Source organism: Panicum hallii, chromosome 3 (genome assembly GCF_002211085.1).
Source record: "Panicum hallii strain FIL2 chromosome 3, PHallii_v3.1, whole genome shotgun sequence".
NCBI classification, from domain to species: domain Eukaryota; kingdom Viridiplantae; phylum Streptophyta; class Magnoliopsida; order Poales; family Poaceae; genus Panicum; species Panicum hallii.
In genome coordinates, this window is record NC_038044.1 from 52,595,301 (window position 1) to 52,615,226 (window position 19,926).

Genomic DNA, 19,926 nt, shown 5'->3' on the forward strand with positions numbered 1-19,926 from the left:
AGCTCTGAGGGAAAAATACTAGCTATTTATTGCGCTACGGTTGCAGGATGGTCGTCTGAATTTGGTTGTTCGAGAGTAAATACTAAGAGGATTTTACGGTTTTGTAGTAGTCACGGGATTCTAGCCAGCTGGCCGGCCCACGGGCGACGCTCCACAAGTGCGTTGAATACTATTCAATACACTATAAGCTAAATAAACAATATATATAGACTATTTGTCTGTAGCCGGCTATAGAATAGCATATTCTATAGCCAAGTCCAACCAGCAAACTGCGGATCAAGCCAGCTTGGCTCATTTAACATCCACCGTGAACTCGTCTCGGCTCGGCTTTGCGGTCCACTCACTCCAGCCAATCGTGCGGCAGCACAAATCACGCATGTCCCCGTTGACCTCATGAATCCGCAAATGCCTGTTGGCTACTTCGTTCGCCGCTGGACGCGCCGCCGTAGACGATTCCATCCTGGCCACATCCGCAACTTTCCCCAAGGCTAGCCATCCACGGCGGTGCAGCTGATGTTGCGGGGGCAGCCCGACAACACCCCGGCAACAGCTATTTCCCTCTCGCGACGGTAGCACGATTCCAAACCGGCGATCTCATCGCCGGCTGTTGATGGCGTTAGATCCTAAGTGCACCCCACCGATTAGGCTGTCAAGTGGTCTGGTAAGCTAATTTCTAGTTTATTCTTGTTCACCCCAAATCCCAGCTCCTGACTCCCCTGCAGATCCATTTTTCTTCGCAGCAGGATACACTCCAATCCTCCACCGGCTAGGCAGTGGCATCCTAGCTCAGTTCATCTCCTTGGTCAGCTGGTGCCACCGGTGAGCAAGGCCGTCGCGGCTGCCGCAGTCTCAGTGCTTTTGTGATCCGACCGTCCCATTCAGGTCAGTGGGGCACAGGCTCCCAATGTGAGCAGCCGCAAAATTTCCCGTAGTCATTAAATCTTAAGCCGATTCCCTTTGATTAGGAGCCAATTTCCCTTTGAATTATGATTATTGCTTCACCATAAATCCATTCTTCTAGAACTTCTCCGTTGTTCTGTTTAGTCACGAGGAATTGGGAATTATTATAGTAGCCATATCATCTGGATTTAGATTTTACACCAGGTTACATAGTTTTGTTTGATTCTATAAATTATAGATACTAGCAGTGGCATGTTCTATTGTGTTCATTGTTTAATCGTGTTATTTTTAATTGCCCGACACTAAATTTTCTGAGTGATATCGAAACTTAGATTGCTCTTACAGTAAATTCTTATATTCGTATTACAAAGTTCTTGTAATCTTTTGTTTCCTGTAAATAATATATAGAAAGTGGTGATAATGTTTTTTCATTCAGATTTGAGACTATAATAGTAAATACATCATTTTCTTTACTGGATATGCATTCATTTTCTGGAGACGGACACCTCATCCGTGGCTCACTTGGATCTGATTCCCTTTGTTCATCTTATGGTGAATCGGCATCGTGGCTGCAATTTTTCTTGGCTGTTAACCATCCAGGCCGGCGGAGACCAATAGCCTGATGAGATGAGCAGCCGTAAAAATCCACGTTATGAACTCTGCTTTGATTTGACTCCCTTTGGATTAGCGGCCGATTCCCTCTAGATTAGCAACCTATTCCCCTTGGATCAGATTTATCCTTTCATTTACATCCAATTTTTAAGTGCTCTTCTGTTATTTCTATATATATTCCTACAAGATTAGCCCCAAATTGCCCCACTGCCTGCGGCAGACGTGCATGCAACCACAAGGTTTGCCCAATCCATGTTTTTCTTGCTGCATGCAGTTCGATTGTTTGAAACAAGCATGCCCAATTATCGCATTGGTGAGCTGTCTTCCCCTCATAGTGATATCTTCTATTCTGTTACTACCTTTCTTGCATATTGAAATCGATTTATTCTTCCAGATCTACTGTTCAAAGGAGCTTATTCTCGTTAAGGGAGAAAAAGATACCAAGTTGTTGTTCAATATTTTTTTTAAAAAATGGAGAACCCATTATCTCAACTTTTAGCTTATTTAGGCCATGAGATTAATCAGTTGCTAATTTCTTTTACTACTATTTTGCTGGTTTTAATGTAAACTCTGGATTAGTGCATCCGGTAGACAAACAAAGCTTATGAGTTATGACTTATAAGGATCACTATGTTATTCGCAACCTAGAGCTCCCTTTCTTATAGCCATATATGTTATTACCGTCTTTGCTCCGTCCTATATGTTATTATTTATGTACGTTTGTTGTATTTTTCATTCACTACAAATCCAGAAAAAGGGCCCATCAGATTAGGTCAGAGCTCCTCTTCTACGCGCCTTACAACCCACTAAACACCGATCAAGAAGCTTCCGGCTAGACTTGAGGCGCACAGGACAAGATCTTGATCGTCGTGAGGTTCAAAATACATGGAGACCTAGTGTCTTATCTCATACTCCTATATTTTGTTTGTGTTTCATTCTTTGGGAAAAGATGGATTGATATACATGTCTTGCGATACAACTAATCGATGTGCATAGCGTACCATAATTTGTGTTACATCCTACTCTTATTTTCCATTGTGTTATATCATGGGGTTCCTCGGTACCTTGACGCTAAATCGTGCCTAGTCCAAATTATGGTAAAACCGGATTATGGTAAATTATGACACATATCGATTCTAGTAACTATGTCATGGTAAAAATAATCTCTTTATATATTGCCAAATTGTCCTCAAGATTGCTTGACGCCAAATTATTGCCACTCTCCTTCCTAATTACCGTATATTGAAAACACGTACCTCATTTGATAGTAAATTGATAATAATACTGATTGTCAATACAAACAAATAGTAAATCTATCCAAAATTATCAAATTAGTAGTAAACTGTGTACTATCCTAACTCAATCATATAAATTCGACCTGATGTATTGTCGTAGTTCATGTGCGCTACAAATACCAAATTTTGATATTACTTGAGCCATTCTCGTAACCATCGGGCGCTGGCATGCACGTGTCGACAGAAACACTGTAGCACACTCACATGAACCGTGTAGACAAAATAATAGGCGAGGCAGGCATGTAAATGCAACGGTAATTACGGTCATTTATTACTAAAAAAAAGCTGGCCAGCTCATGCAGCCTGTAGCACGGCGGCTCGCTCGCCCTGGTCTGGCTAGCTGGATGGCTCGCTGTTGCCTCGCATGCTAATGGAAACGGAACAGGCGAAGCAGTCAGCGCCGGATTGGACGGGAGGGGGAGCGGGGGAAATCCAGCGTAGGTGCATCTGGTGCGTTGGATGGACTGGCTACAGAATAACCTATTCTATAGCTGGCCAAAGAGTATACTCTCTATATATATTTATATATATTAGTGTATTTTATACTCAGCTCGAACAATCATGTAGGAACGTATAACAGTATTATAGAAAACTATATAATTTTGAATATTAAAATATAACTGAAACAACAAATAAATGAATGGAAGGGAACACAGGAAAAGAAAACTTTTAGTCCTGGCTAAGGCTGGAAGCCTGGACTAAAGGTCCCCATTAGTTCCATATGCCTGACCCGGCGATTCCGGTTGGGAAACCGAAACTACATGGAATTTCCTAACGGAACTAATGAGCATTTCTGTACCGGTGATGGCTCGCGCTTTTGTAGGGCGAGCATGCATGGTCCCGCCGTGTACTAATAGCTGTTTTAACTTATGTATTACTATCACAACTATATTTCTCTAATTAACCGTACCATGGTGGATCCAGCAATGGAGCTGAAGCTCACGGTGACGCCCATGTTGCAGTACGAAAACAATTGATGCCGCCTAAGTTGCGACGAGGCTGTGGTTGCTGCAGGTTTTTAATGAACCAAGCGACTCCTGATGTTCTCAAGGCGGACGTTAATAATTTATATTTATAGCAAAGGTTTGTTAAACAATTATTTTAAAAGATAGTAATCAAGGATTCAATAGCCAACAATTTAGTATCACATATAGATTGAGAAATTCAAAAATCCACAAACGCAACCCATATCATGGTTATTTTTCAGTCACATCATGTTATAATTGGTGCAAAACTTACAGCTCTCTGATACATTATTTAGATCAATTAAACCTAAAATCATATATACATATGCAACCTATTAACATAAGATCCCTTGGTTGTCCATATGTTTTCTATTTGGGTACAAGAGTATAATTTCGGATAGCAGTTTTTATTACCCGAATTTTTTGTTATCGTATGTACCCGACCTTAGATTCCCGAATTACCCGAATGCACAGCAGTTCCCACCAAACTGAACCAGGCAAAATCCAAACCCCTTAAGCCAGTTTCCACCCGAACCATTAGCATCACGGTAACGAACAAAGAGGCAAGAGAACGCGAAAAGAAACAGGAAGGCCCAATGCGCGAGATCAAACCTTTTCTAGTCGCACGTCGGCCCGCTCCGAGCAAAAAAATATCCGTGCCTACCTACTCCCCACTGACCCGTGGACCCGTGGTCGGACCCACGGTCAGCGAGAGCCACCGCCCAGCTTGCTGCCCGCACCCGGCACCGATCCTTCCCCCACGCTCTCATCCATCGTCCACGCGCTGGTGCGCACGCGCCGACCTCCTCTCCGCCCATTCCCTCACCAAACCGACCTCCTCCCGCCGGCGACCGCCGTTGATCCACCGATCGGGCGGCCGAAAGACCCGCCGCCCCCAAATAGCAAGGCAGCTGAGGCGTAAGCTCCTGCCCCCACCGCCGCCGTAGCAAACCCTCGCCGCTTTGTCCCCCGACCTCGGTGATCCCCGGGAACCCCCGGCGTCTCCTATTGGCCCTGCAGACCGCTGCCGGAGATCCGTCCGTTTTCACGGAGTAGCTTCCCTTGTCTTGGTAAGCATCGGTTGGAGCGCTCCCCCCTTAATCTGAGTACCCGACCTAATTTCTCGTTGTGATTGCGAGGAAGGGGATTTTCCCGTCCCTTCCTGTATACGGCGCGAGGCGGCCGTGGTTATTTTGTTTAGGTTTAGGTTCGTGGCTCCGCGCCGGATGATGATTTCTTGTGCGCCGTTAGTTTTGGGCGTGATTTGTTATAGACGTGGCCGCAATTGAATCTTTGATGTCTTTTAGAGCGTGGATACTGATGTCTTTGAGAAATTGGTCGTGTCTGGCCTTTCAATGGTTCAACAATATGATCGGCTGTATAGATCATACAGTTTCCATGTTAAGCGTTCTTTTCATGCGATGTGTTGGATTGGATTTTGCCTTTTGGAGGCTGTTATGCACTCTTGGGCACCCTCGTGAGCCAGAGCCACTGCTGTGAAAGTAAATTTGAAGTATGTTATATGTGGTTGTAAAAAGCTTTGGAGTTTCATACTCGATGAATTAATGCTACTGCTTATTTTTTGAAGGCAGCAAAATTAGTATGTCACTTAATGTGGAGATATTGATTTTTTAGACCAACACTAGATTACTGCCATCGCTTGTTAGCTGAGTTACTTTTTATGTGCAATTTTTTTTCGTGAGTACGTACAACTTGTTGCAATTAAGCCTCTCTGGAATTGATCCCAAAATATGATGGATTTTTTTCTAGCAAGTAGTGCAATTGTCTGTCTACTTCCTGTGGTTGCAAATTCACTTACTGTCACTAGCTGAATTCAGATGAGTAAATATATCCTATTATAATATATTGCAGGTAGACTTTCTCAGGAACTACATGACCCTTCGAGTTGTATTTGTACTTCCTGTTTTGTCCTTTCTGATTGGCAGATAACATGAATTTGTCATTTTTCTCCTTTATTTTTGTTGTTTTGCCCCCTTCTCTTGGTACCAGCAAATTTAACGCAAATGATTTGGAGTAATATATTTTAGTAGACAACTCAAATGAAGAATGTTTTCCTGTAAATGTCACGAACCATGTTAAGCATGGTTATTGTCTCCGGGACATCTGGAATGTATGAGGTTGATGCTATCATGGATGGGATGTTTATTGTTCCTTTCTAGATGTGAAGATGTGTTGACTTATTCATAACATCACTATTTGTTCAACTTTTGAGAATCTCTGAACCTCTTTGATTTGGATTTGATAGAGAAGGATTTTGCATACATTGCACTACCCATATTTGGAAAGTACACTGAAATTTGAAAATGAAGTATCTAGAAAATTGCGGTAATACTTTTCAATCTTTCTTCAATGGAGAAAATTATTGCCAAGATTGGAGTTTGGAATTGACTCTGATGGTAATGAATATAACTTGTGTACCGTGTTATCCATATTGCTGCATTATTATCCCGTATCGGTGAGACAGGACATACCCGACTTAAATTAAATTAGTGCATGCAATTTAGTAGCTCATTGTCATTATTCGTGGCATAGTTTCAGAAGTGGTGGATTTTTTTGCTGTTAACTGATATTGCTAACTTATTATGATACTTCCAGTAAACCTATCAAGTATCAACACATCAGCCCCTCTTGTCTCACATGTACCATATATGCCTTTCTGCAGTTAGTGCATCAACATTTTTTTCTACTCATGTCATACCCCAGTTGAGCTCTATGCAACCATAACGGAACAGAGGCATTCTCTTGTCCACGTAAATCTTCTCCATTATGTTCTGTTTCTTTTTGGTTGAAAGAGGCTAAAAGGGGCTGTCCATACTGTACCTAGTGATGAGGTGATATCTTTTGTGAAAAAACTGGATGCATTAGCCCATCTACTAGAAATGTTGATGCCGCATGGTCAGATGCCATCATAGTAGAGACCCAAAGAATTTTTTCTGAATTTTGGCGGATAAGATTTGACTATCTTATCTTAGAGAAAAACCCAAAGCTGGCATGACATGATTGTAGTAGTATTTAGTTTGTTGGATGGATTTAGCAACGTATTGGGTTGTTCTATATGAAATGATAACAGCTGAGACATTATGTTGTTTACTTCTGTATGATGTTACCAGGTGTTTGCATTCCTGTTGCATAACGTACCAATGTCACTGCATGCTTCATGCTTTCAGTGCTTACTTTGAGGGAATAAAACGTACAAGCTTTGGATTCTCATAACCTTTTATTTTCATTTTCTTATGCAGGTAGCATGTCTTTTGAAGATAAAGCAATTGCTAGTCGTGTCACTTCACCCTCACCAAAATCAATGGTGTCAGACTCAGATCCCAGCAGGATGATGATGGTTAGTTCAAATGGGGAGCATTCTCAAACAAATGGCCAGGCAAATGCTGTTATTGGTCCAGTGGCCATCTTTTGGGACATTGAGAACTGCCCTGTTCCAAGTGATGTACGGCCAGAAGACGTTGCTGGTAATGTCCGAATGGCTTTACGCATGCATCCTGTTGTTAAGGGTGCTGTGACAATGCTCTCTGCTTATGGAGATTTCAATGCCTTCCCAAGGAGACTCAGGGAGGGATGTCAGAGAACTGGAGTCAAACTTGTTGATGTTCCCAATGGACGGAAAGATGCTGCTGATAAGGCTATACTGGTTGATATGTTCCTCTTTGCACTTGACAATCACCCACCATCATCCATTATGCTCATATCTGGTGATGTCGACTTTGCTCCTGCGTTGCATATACTTGGCCAGCGAGGATACACTATTGTCCTTGCCATTCCATCTTCGGTTACCGTCTCATCAGCTTTGAGCAGTGCTGGGAGTTTCGTGTGGGACTGGCCTAGTCTTGCCCGTGGTGAAGGTATTGTGGCCCCTAGGTCCTTAGGGCGCCGTTTGGCAGATCCTCCATGCTATGCCAACAGTGGGAATGTGGGGCAATTCCCTGACAATCAGAATGAAGAGGAGGCCATTGTGTATACAGGAACTTCGAGGAATGAATGTGGTGGCAGACCTACTGTCAACCAGATGTATTGCTATAACACTTTCCAGACAAATAGGGAACCAAGCAAAGTTTTTTATACTGTTGCAGATGGGAACTGTGGTATGTCATCAAGGACTCATAATTTATCATGTGGTCTGAGTGAAAGTCCTGAGACAGACCAAGGTTTGACAAATGAAAGGTCTTGGTGGGTTCGTCCTGGTGATCTTCAAGGCTTGAAGGGTCAACTAATACGTTTGTTTGAATTATCTGGTGGATGTGTCCCACTTGTTCGTATTCCTTCAGAGTATCTGAAACTCTTTGGAAGACACCTCTATGTATCAGAATATGGAGCTGTTAAACTTGTTCATCTTTTCGAGAAGCTGGCTGACTGTTTTGTTGTCATAGGGAAGGGTCAGAGAAAGATGATTTGCCTCCGTAATTCTGGTGATAGGAACCTGAAGAGATATCCGAGTACACCAATCATTTTGAAGAAGGAAAAGAGAGGAAGCTCTGCTCTTGAAGAAAGCACTATAGGAGCATGTCAGCAGTTGGGCAGCTCATCAGATGATTTGTCAGAGGATGAACAGAATATCAACACAGATATAGATGGAGCATATGTGTTCGATGACCATCTAGACAGTTTCAGAAGGGAGATTCAGGAGCTTCTTGTTTGCTACTCCTGCCCTGTTCCTCTTGGTAATTTCGAGAATCTATATGAGCAACGGTACAAGAAAACCATTGACTACGAGAGCTTTGGAGTTGCTGGTCTGGAGGAGCTAGTTGAGAAGGTGAAAGATGTTGTGGATTTGCACGAGGACCATGCCAGCAAAAGCAAGTTCCTTATAGCAAACTAAGCCACGGGTTAGGTTCCCTGTTGTCTTAATGTTGTAGTTCAGCTCCTTCAGTACTTTAGGTTCAGTTTCCTTGGCGTGCGTGAATCACGGGGCCGGCATCTACTTTTTTAACATGTCGGTGCGATAAGTGTGGGTGGCATAGCAGGTATATGTAATAGCTTCCCATTCAGGTAATCTGTACAAACGGAGAGTTGTTTCTTCTACGGAAAAGGATGCTTATGAAACAACAGTAACCATTTGTTAGTTACTTGGCAAATACATCAAATTCTATTTCGTTTCCATGTTGCTTCAGAGATTAGACCGATGCTATGAATGCTGCCTTTTGTAAAGTATCCCTGCATTCATAGGATCATCACCATCATTTTGATGTCATTGTTGCCTACTAGGAGCTTCTTCACCACCCTCGGGCTCCATTTTTTCTTGCGATTTTTTATTCTGGAGCATGGGCTTGAAATTCTATGTAGAGTTCATTCTATGGCAATCCAATTTCAGCAGAGGTTCTTCAATTACTCTGCGAGAAGTTCCAAATCACTCCAAATGTGTTTCGAGGTATTCTTAGGTGCGATCAATGGAGGTGTCCTTAATTGCGATCAGTATAGGTGAGGTGAAGGTCACTGTCACACTGGTACTGGATTACTGGTAGTGTGACCGTGCTTCCCAGCGCCTGGCTTCTCCTTTGATTGCTGCTGTAGTTGAGTCACCAGCAAGACTACATTGCATCCGAACATGGTCTTAACAGTAAAATCACCTGTTTTTGGTGTTGTGCAGTGCAGTTACCCAAGATCTTCATGCTCTGACTTGGAGGACATTTTTTTATTACTAGCAATTTCTTCAGAGCATCAGGCTTTAATTAACTCCTTGTTCCATCATCTGCTTTTTTTTATCCATCAAATAGGGAAAAGAAAAACTTATTCAGGCACATGCATGTTATCGTGAAATCACATACGCTATGCATACGATGCATTGATGCAATGTCATACACTGCCTTCGAGATATTATTACTTTCACTTTATTTTTAAAAAATAGTGGCGTGGTAACTTTTAAATTAAAAAGCCGTAAAATACATAAAAAATTATGGCCCATCACGAATATATCGGACGCCGTAACTAAGTCACGCGCGTGATAAATCATCAAGCCATTTAGCCGCCGAAGGTCCAACAACGCGTCAATTTACTACATGCACCGTGCACAGATTATGGGTGTGGTGGAAGCCAAAGCAGGGTGTTGCTAGATCGCATGTCTATTATTGGTCAAAACTACTGACTTTCTGTGGGTCTACTCTAACCCAATCCTATCCTGATGTTTCTTTTACTATTTCTCTTTCTTCTCTTATTTATCTTTATTTTCTAATTCCTTTTCTTTTCTATTATTTTATTTTAGCCATGATCCTAGATTCTTTGTTAATTTTTCATTTATTCTTTAGCTTCTTTTCATTTTGCTTATATTTTTATTTTTTAATTCTTTACGTAATATTTTAATTTTTCTTTCTATCTACTTTCTAATTACGTTGAAAGTATTATTTTGATCGGTTTGTAATTTATTTTCTTCACAATTTCTATAATTTTATTTATATTTCATTCTGCATGCATACAAGGTGTTGTACCTTCTCTTCTCTTTATTTTATTTTTAATAATTTTCTTTCTGTTTTCTTTTCCTTCTTGTTTCTAATGCTCTAGTAAATGTTTCTTCACTAGTATATAATTTGTCTTCCTTTTTTTCTCGTTTATTCTTATTTTGTTCTCTATTTTCTTTCTTTATTTTAAATGTACTAATAATTTATATATTTTCTAATATGATTTTTCTATTATTTCTTATCTATTTTTTCTTTTATTCTTTATTTTCTTATTCCACTCTTTTTATCTATTCTTTTATGTACCTATCTTTTTTATATCTTTTATTCTTCTATTACTCCATCCATCTATTTTTTATAGATACTAATATTTTACTTTTATTCATAATATGATTGTTCGAGGTGTATAATTTATTTTTTCGCTTTGTAGATTAAATTTTTTGGTCATGTTGACTCATTTGTTCACAATATTTATTTTCTATTATTTACTCTATACAATTAAATGTTCGTAATGTTTAATATTGTGTTCGATGTACATTATTATTTGTTCGTTATATTTATTTTTTAAAAAATAATTATTTATTCATATTATTAAATATTTGTTCCTAGTTTTCAAAATTAATTATTTAGTATTAAAGAAAATATTTTTAAAAAATATCGTGCAAACATAGACAAAGTGGTTTTGTTTTCAAAATCTTATCATAAGAAAGATAACAATGCAAATTTAATTTGGATACTCGGTTTAATATTTATAATTTTTTTAGTTTAGAATTTGTATGTACACGGATGATGTTATCACAATTATCTTTTTTTTTTGCATGTATAGGATCTTTCCTTAGCTGAAATTATTGGACATGCTGAAATAGTCCCGCAAATTGGACTGACGACGGCCCATCTCACCCCGGTGTGGCCCATAGGCCATAACAAACATAATGCCGTCCGGGTCGTCGTCCCTCGCCTGCCAAGCCCCTTGATTTTCGCGGCCGCCAGGCCCGTTCTGCTCCCCCGCCGCGATCGGTCGCCGCCGCCGAGGCCGAGCACCGCGCCATCACATCTACATCGCAGCAGTGCATCTCCCGCCGCCGGCACTCCCGTTTCGATCGGTGCCATGGCCGTCGATACATCGAGGATGAGCCGGGGTTCGCCTTCGCGCTGCTCGCGGAGGCAGGGGCACGCAGGCGGGCTTCCGGAGGCAAACGGGATGTCTCCCTTCTCTCCCCCGCTGCGGCGACGGGTGCCAAACTGGATTTTACTACCGGTGAGGAGATCTCTTTTTTTTGTTCAATGTGGTTTCTATAATGAATTTCTTAGGAACCTTTATAACTACTGATACTGATACCGAGCGTTGCGCGGGACTGGATACCTTATATAATGTTATGAGATGAAATAATTCGAGTTGAATGAAGTAACGGAATTTGTTGACACTAATTCGCAGCTGAGCACCTCGTGAGCAAACACCGGTTAGAAATCCCAATCGAGGATCGGAACCCCTCGCTGTAATAGATCCGTAGAACGCTCGTCCGGAAGGGATCCTGTCAGGATTTGTGCACTAGCGGTTTGACCTAGGCTCGACAGGCCAACTAGGGTGCCCTCTAATGCCGTCCAGACACTAGGGTTTGAAAAAATAAGGTAAAGAGAAAAGGTAAAAGAATAAAAAGTGATTTGATCAATTGTGGATGATTCAATCGGCCTTTACCCCTTAGGTATATATGGGACGATATGTGCTTGTCCAACAAATAATGGGCACACCAAAGAGTATCAAACCAACAAAACATGGGCTAAGGGAAACCCCCCAGACTGAATAGATCTCAAGAACACATGAAAGTTTGCAAATTCGGTTAAAGACCGTTTCATTCGGTGATGTACTTGGGCTAGCATCTAATCAATCGGTCCAACTGCAGCGGAGGACCTCAAACTCTCTGGAATGACCAATTTATTCTATTAGAAAAATATTGAATCAATCGGTCATACTGTAGCGGGAGTCCCTCAAACAATCTGGACTGACTGATCCTTTCTAAATGTTAGGCGCAAATCAGTCGGTCAACTATACACGTCACCTTCTGTCCGCCATAACTCCTTTGTTCAAAGTTTGATTAGGGTCATCCACATAGCCATTTCAATCAACTCGACGAGGGATATCCAATGGTGAAGTCCAATATGCAATTTGGCCCTCAGAACTGATGAAACTATGGCCGACTTATTCGGTGCAGCAGTACATGTCGCTCTCGGATCGCCATAACTCTCACATCTAATGTCCGATTTAGGTGATCCAAATGTCCATTTTGATTGTTTTGATAAGAGTTTCCATTGGAAGTGGTGAAAATGGTACGGATACTTTCCGACCAACCGTCCGAAAAGGGTTTTGATACTAAATGGATAATCCGTATATGAATCCGGCTATTCAAGATCCGATCCTTATCCGAATCCGGTTATAGTAACTTAATATCATTTGTCATAGTAACTTTCATGGATATGGATGGTATAGGACATTCCACAATTTTACGAATTCAATTCTGGATTTGGATAGAGAAAAATAGGAGAAATGAATTCGTTTACATCTATTTTAGTATCCATTTTTAAATTGGATACAAATACTGATATCCATATGATGTTTTAGCAGATACTAATATGAATAATTCCAATTTTCTGATATCCATATCTATCCTTGGCGACAAGGTAGTTGGTAGCAGAGAGCGTGAGGGAAGGCCTAGATCCGATACCAAATGGAATGGCCTATGACGGAAGAGAGAAGGCACAGTAATACATAGGAAGGTAAGGTCCTTAGAGGTAGGGTAGATTGATTCTCACTTGCGCTTATTTAGATTTCCCTACCTCCATAATATGGATTTGGGGATTAACAAATCCAATAGATCCTTAACTAATATAAAATCCTTGTTCGAACAAACAAACTAAGCTAACTTGATGACAAAGCAAATGACAAGCGTTAAGGCGTATTTGACTAAGGAGTAGCCGCAATGGACTTCTTGTGGCGCTGTTTGTTTGAACATCCCCACATGACACTACTTCACATTTTGTATTCATTTTTTCAACATTGTGGTTTTACTTTTTCAACATTTTTATTTTACTACAATAAAATTTTGAATTAGTAGTTTTTGACATTTTGTGTGCATTTTTCTTTCAACATTTTTATGCACTACAACATTTGGAACTTCTATTTCAAAATTTTGAATTTACTACTTTAGATGTTTCATATTTCATAGAAAATTAGTGTCGAAATATGTTTGGAAAATTGTTGAATTAAGTATGTTATTAAGTGTTGAGTAAAATAGGCATGCATCAATCACAAGGACTATAAATGGAGCCACTGCAATATGTAACTAAAATTAAACAAAAATGGATAAGCAAACCTGGACCTTGTGCCCCCGCGGCTGGGCTGCATTTGAGTACAAGCACTGCTGTTGGGCTGTTCGACGTCAAAGCTAATATTGGAGCGACTCCCCCTCCCCCTCCCTTTCCCTTCTCTCTTTCCCTTCCTCACTTGTTCGCCCTCCCTCGCTCCTTCCCTCTTCCCAATCTCACGCGCACCCCCTCCATCCCTCACTCCCTACTCATCGCCTTGAAAGAATTTTCCTAGTCAAGGTAAATCCTCACTATCAATTTTGTTATGCATGCCTAGGTTCCAATGAAAAGGGTTCATTCAGTACTTTCCAGATCTGCTTGTTCGAGTGTTTGATTCCATAAAAGATCCATTTTATTACTTTCTCTTTCTAGATCTAAAGGCATGGAACCATGGGAAGGGATTCGAAGAGGGGGGAGAGAGTAGTCGGCGGCTGAACTAGGGTCGATGCCCTAGGAAGGGAGGAAGTGGGAGGAGAATGGGCGGAGGAGGTGTAGGGGGGAGAGAATGTTTGTCCCTGGTATCTGATACAAGTAATTGAAATACAACTCAAGAGGAATTTGAGGGAAAAGGATGGATTAGGGAGGCTAGAAAGAGGTGCAGGAGTCTAGGAACTATGAGTGATCAGGAGGGCAGAAGAAGACCTATTCTGATCTTCGATGCTGTTGCTGTTACTGCTCATTCCCCTTTTGTATGCCTGTACTCCTTCCCCAGTGCTGGCCCCAAATGTCATCCATGGCAGGGTGGCTCATACATGGTAGCGAGGCAGATAGAGATAGGGGCGCATGAGAGGGATGGGGGGAGAGGGAGAGGAATATTGGAATCAATTCAATGGGCAAGTAATCCTATGGACCGACCGGTGTAGCTTGGCCATGGGCTAGGTTTGGGCTCATAAAATTTCTTCCCACCTTTGCAAGCAGCTTTTCCTCAAAGATGGCTGTGGAAAAACTCCGTTCACTCTGTATAGCCTTTGTCATTCATCATGGCTCCTAGTGTAAGTAGTGTTTGAAACATTTTGTTGCCTTTGTTAATGATATTCCTGTTGATGTGCTTGACAAGGATGTGGTCATGGGCATGAACCGTAGCACGTATACGATGAATGGACCGAGCTCATGGGTCTGATAAGATCACCATCAATTTGATGAACTGTCAATTCGTCCCTCTTGTAGATCATGTAATCGAAGTTTTGGTGTGTTTTCCTAATGATGTTTTGCACATGTGCCTCTTGGAAATAGTTTCTTGTCCTGAATGTATTACCGGGATGTCCTGCTTCATATATCAGTCTAAATGGTTGGCATTGAAAGGAAGCAGTGGACACTCTGAAAGAATGAAGTAATTGGTAGCTACAGTATTTATCCTCTAGGATAATACCCTCCATGACTAGTGTCTGCTAGAACCATGTTGGTAGAGAACAAAATTTTGTGCTTAATGTGGCTTGAGGAGGCCGTCTCTAGAATTCCAATATACAGGGCGATTAGATTAGAGAAACATCATCTTGAGTAAAAATCCACGCCGCAGATATCTTATTCCTTTTTTTTTTAGCATCTGTTCAACCTCATAATTCCTTGATAAAAAGTGATTTAGTTGTGCCTTGCTGTCGGTCGAACTTTTCTGAACGGGGGTTTGTCATGATCCTTAATCAACAACACCTCTACAGGTAGTCAATGGATCCAACCCTGATATTGATCATGGATCAAAGAACTGTGTTGGAACTCCTGTATTGCCTGATATTGACCATCATCAAGTTTTCCTGGAGGACCATGCACTTTGCGAGCACTCTTCTTTCAATAGAGCAGCGACTTCCACAAGAGTTGTCACTGCTAATCGTGAGTTTTTGGACTGTGGAATAAAAATTCTCTGTTTAATGCATCCTGTACTGTTAGCCATAACTCTCAGACTTGTTTCCACTCCAAACATTCCCAGTTTTTATTTCCTATCAGTGATATTATCCTTTATTAAGCCTGTGAGCTTGACAGTCTACATTCATATTTCATAATCATTGCAGAGAACTTCAGAAGAATATTTTGGATGAGGCGGGGAGGCCCTGTAGCGGAAACTAGTTAACATCTTGTATTTCATCAGAATATCTGAAGAAAGCTTCAAATGGATAGATCTGTTTGCAAAGAATGGCCCAGGTCTGATGCAATCGAAGGATCTCCAGAGAGTCCTTGGAACCAGTCCCATAGGTATAGTAGAACAAAATAATTGTTCTCTTCAACTGTGCAAGCTTTAGCATTTGGATTTGTGTGAACTCTTCATGAATTTACTTGTTGACTATCTTATACAAGTGAACTAAAATCGTACATGTGCATTCATAGGCGAGCATTCATGTTTCTATTACTAATTCTCTTAGCAGCTCAAGCTAATAACAAAACCTGACCCATACTTACGAGTTAGTATTCCATCAAAACACCCAAGCTCTAACTAATTTCTGCATCTACCTTCCTGAGATCATTTAGTAACCAAGCCTGACTTTGAGCTTCCTGGTTTCCAAATCCTTGTTGCACTCATATACCTGATATGGTCATCGTCCGCTTTCACCACTTCCAAATCTACCTTTCTGTTCCCCTGCCCTTCTCCAAGAAAGGTTGCAAGATACGCCAGGAAAGGTTGCAAGATACGCCTATTATAGCTCCTTGTTAAAACAGCCTTCCTCTCCATCTAGAAAAAGAGATAAAAAATACTTTTTGGACAAAGAATAACATTTTTCGATAAATGAAAAATAATAGCATTGTAGTAAGGTCTCTTAGATATTGGGAGGCCTCTACCCATTTTTCATTTTGAAGGGATCCTACCTTCTCCTCAAGCCTAAACTGACAAGGTTCTTTAGGCAGGTCCTGTTTACATGCTCCTTTTCCTATTCCTGTTAATTCGATTTTTCTGTCAATTCATTCCCTGCACCAAGAGCACAGTAGAAGAAATGCATCTATCACATTGCATGCCTAGTAAAAATCATCTAAAACTGATAGCAAATTCAGTCGGTGAGCAGTCCAACAGATTGAACAGTGGCTGCAATGAGACTCTCGGTCAATTCAACCACTTGCTCAAGAATGTCTGAAGCACTTTGTGTGGTGTGCCAAAAAGCGCTTGACACTATCCTGTCCAGCTTGGGCACCTAGCCTTGCCTAATTACCAATTAGGTTCAGGCACTGGCCTGCCACCATCAAAAAACGGAAGGCCTAGGCAAAATTGCCGTATGCTTTAGATCCGCACTAGGATGGCCTACTCAGGATATCCTTCCATTAAAAACACACCTTCAGTTCAGTGACATGATAACCATACCCATGTTGGAACGAAGGCAAGGAGCCTCATCAGCTGAGACTCATATATATATTTAACTATGAGATGCCTGATTTGCGTGCACACGCTACTCTAGCTCAGTTAAAAAACATGGTATAGTTATGTTCTCTGTACGCATGTCATAATTATGAACTACAAGCAAGTACACAATTTGATCCTTGATTATGTTTTTTCTGTTTGTGTGATGTATCCATTTAATATCAACATGGTATAGCTATGTTTTTATTTTGTGTGATGTATCTGTTCAAGATATCCTAAAAGCTTCTGCAGTTATCCAAAGTAAATAGAACACTGAATTGGAAAGTTTTTGCATTTACAGGAGTATCATTCGCTCCAGAAGCAGAAGTCCAGAGAGGAGATGGAGAGACTGGGTATCTGAAGAACCTGTTGCAGCTGATAGATGGGGAAGTGGAGCAGTACCCATACCACAAAGAGATTACCACTTTACTTTGCAAGGCAATGATATTGGGGAAGGAATATTGTACAGGGGTGCAGGTTGGCCATATTCTCATGGTGTGCATAGTCATGAGATCAGAGAAAGCTCTCGTGCTAGAGGTTATCTGGATTCATCCAATGGGAGAAGGCCGAAGCAACGAAAGACAGTTCCCTGTAAATTCTATGTGCAAGGTCAATGTCACCATGGTTTAAATTGCAGATATATCCATGACAGTGCTCTAGAAACTGAAATGGGACTTCGTGTACCTGTTGCTGCTCCTGTGCATACAAATGCTCATAACTGGTATCCTCATCACAGTGCTCCCCAGAATCAGGTGGAACTATGCACACCTGTTGCTGTGAGTACAAGTGCTCATGTTTTGTCCAGATGTGGCAGGGGACACCAAAATTCTCAAGGTATATTTAGAGCCATTGCAAAGGACGAGCACAATGGTTTGCAGTTAAATTATGCTCAAAGAAGTCAAAATTATGTGTTTCCTTCAGAAGATATTGTTTCACAACAGCCACAGTTATTAATTCCTGGCCGAACAAGTGAAAATGGCATCTACATTGACAAGGGTCAGAATTCACATGAGACAAATGGTATTGTGGGTGTACAAATTGGGATGCAAGCTGCTAATCTTGCTACCCAGAAAAATTTAATAAACCAAGAGCAACAGATTGCTTGGAAAAACTCAGGTCAAATAGAACAGAGCCAAGAAGCAGTTCATCCAATTCATGGAGTACCAAGTCATCTACACGCCACCCACTTACCGAATGCCACAGCCTCATGGCCATGGAACAGCAGAATGCATCAAAGTAACTTTTTGGTGCATCCAAAGTGGCCAGGTGAGTTTGTTGTTCCTCAGGCAGGTGTTTATGTTCCAGCTCTTAGTCTGCAGGGCCAGTCATTTTCTCAAAAGGCATATGCAATTCCAGTTCCAGATGCTTCTTCAGACAATGGACATAGTTTCAACGTAAACGGTCAAATTCCGCGGAATCTTGGGGCAGCTGTGCATGCTGGGGGGAGTAAGGAAATTTCTGGCATACCCAAGAATGGCCAAGATTCTGATGCTCAAAGCATGCAGAACACAAAGAATTTTCAACCTGTAGGTGTAAATGTGCAAACTCAGCGTCAAACCTTGCAAGAGGTATCTGCTGTGCCATACTCCAGATCTGTTGATAGAGTTGGAGGTTCGATCTATCATAATACAGCAATAAGTGAAGAAGACCATAATATTAATCCAGATTTGGCACCATCCATTGGAAACGCTCTTCTCACTGCTAGTCCTATTGGAAAGCGATTTTCCCAGCGTAATCGGGATCCAAGGTTGGTGTCCAAATCATCTGCTGCACCTCCATCTGTTCCACCAGTTCAGGAAGAAGAAGCTATCTCTGTCCCATCTGCTGCACCTCCATCTGTTCCACCTGTTCAGCATGAAGCAGCAATCTCTGTCCCGTCCGGGAAGATCCATACGAGTAATATAGCAACTAGGGATGATACTACCCACCCTGTAGTCTCCCTTTCAGTTGAAGTAACTGAGCATGCTGAAGCACGGAGCAATTTTAAAATTGCATTAACCAATTTTGTGAGGGAACAACTTAGGAAAACATGGCGCAGTGGTCACTTGACAAAAGAGCTCTATAAAGTCATTGTGCGGAAGGTTGTTAAGAAAGTTATTCACAACGAAGAAAACATTCCCGACTCAAGTGAGAAAGTTAATCAGTACTTGCGCGACTTCAGGGGAATTATCAATAAATTTATAATGGTCTGCTCACCCGATCCACCTACTTCATCTCTTTTCTCCTAATGTCACTGAGAAATTCACTAACCTAAATTTTACAAAGCTTACTATGCTCTCACTGCATTGTGTTGCATGCAGGATGATTTTAACCACCGCAATATCACATTTCTGGAGTGACATGGTTCTTCCTGGGTCGAAAAGACTGAAGCCTTTATGTACCCTGGGGGTAAAGTATAGGATATGTTCATAACTTCAGCGCTTGAGTTAGATTTGAGCAAGACTTTTTATTTTCCATCTCTGCGTCACAGAGATTGACTGTGCTTGACTGCATGTTTATTGAGTTGCCAGACAGCTGATGTAATGCCGCCGTTAGCAGGTCCTGGCATGTTATGTTAACTTGGTGCATCTTCCGTAGACTATGCCCCTGTTGGAACGTCGGGCTTTCTTTGGTTAGATTATGCAAGTACTGCATGGTTGTTATGAACAGAATCTATGTTTGGTACAATGGTTATCAGCTCTAATGCGTGTCTTCTTTTTTCCTTACTGGTGCATTTTTACATCTGAAGTCGTCGTGTAGCTAGTGGTTCCTCATTTGCGCGTGAATGGGCAAAAGGTAATTTGTTCAGGGGTGATCAGAACCTTGAGTTTACCTGCCATTTTACCATATTGATTGGTACAGGTTGCAAGGTGGTCAATAGCTGTTATGGCTGAAGTGTTGATTAAGCAGAAACCATGTGAATTGAGGTGGCAGAGACAACAGTTGCTGCTCTGAACGGTGATTCTCTGAACGGTGGGACCACAGCTGCAAGTTGCGAAATGGCTACGCTAGGTTAACATGCTGGACACGTTGCCACGCGCCAAAGACCGTAGAGCAGAAGAAGGCCGCAAGAAAACGGA

General features: G+C 41.4%; 2 protein-coding genes and 1 long non-coding RNA gene across 6 annotated transcripts; all 3 read left to right on the top strand.

The window, feature by feature from the left end:
- Positions 1-314: 314 nt before the first annotated feature.
- On the top strand, positions 315-2,527 carry LOC112887938. Its single transcript, XR_003227662.1, has 2 exons — positions 315-661; positions 723-2,527. It is a non-coding gene; the product is annotated as an uncharacterized LOC112887938 (long non-coding RNA).
- Positions 2,528-4,517: 1,990 nt separating this feature from the next.
- On the top strand, positions 4,518-8,900 carry LOC112886263. The gene is made up of 2 exons (XM_025952101.1): positions 4,518-4,842; positions 7,033-8,900. Exon 2 carries the CDS (start codon positions 7,038-7,040, stop codon positions 8,619-8,621), a length of 1,584 nt encoding a protein of 527 aa, XP_025807886.1. The 5' UTR covers positions 4,518-4,842; positions 7,033-7,037; the 3' UTR covers positions 8,622-8,900.
- Positions 8,901-11,172: 2,272 nt separating this feature from the next.
- On the top strand, positions 11,173-19,567 carry LOC112887603 (zinc finger CCCH domain-containing protein 55-like). 4 transcript variants are annotated; one of them, XM_025953830.1, is made up of 5 exons: positions 11,173-11,449; positions 12,872-12,963; positions 15,207-15,375; positions 15,555-15,735; positions 17,169-19,567. In XM_025953830.1, the coding sequence occupies exons 4-5, from the start codon at positions 15,653-15,655 to the stop codon at positions 19,093-19,095; spliced, it is 2,010 nt and encodes a 669-aa protein (XP_025809615.1). In that variant the 5' UTR covers positions 11,173-11,449; positions 12,872-12,963; positions 15,207-15,375; positions 15,555-15,652; the 3' UTR covers positions 19,096-19,567. The 4 variants fall into 4 exon arrangements, with proteins under 4 accessions (XP_025809615.1, XP_025809614.1, XP_025809613.1 ...); XM_025953829.1 differs by lacking the exon at positions 12,872-12,963; XM_025953831.1 differs by lacking the exons at positions 12,872-12,963; positions 15,207-15,375 and having other exon boundaries at positions 11,175-11,449; positions 17,169-19,053; positions 19,168-19,567.
- Positions 19,568-19,926: the final 359 nt, after the last annotated feature.

Excerpts from the sequence above, each read along its gene's own strand:
- LOC112886263 (XM_025952101.1), top strand. The coding sequence starts at position 7,038 with ATGTCTTTTGAAGATAAAGCAATTGCTAGTCGTGTCACTTCACCCTCA.
- LOC112887603 (XM_025953830.1), top strand. The coding sequence starts at position 15,653 with ATGGATAGATCTGTTTGCAAAGAATGGCCCAGGTCTGATGCAATCGAA. Across the intron at positions 15,736-17,168 it reads CCTTGGAACCAGTCCCATAG|GAGTATCATTCGCTCCAGAA; the intron begins GTATAGTAGAAC and ends TTGCATTTACAG.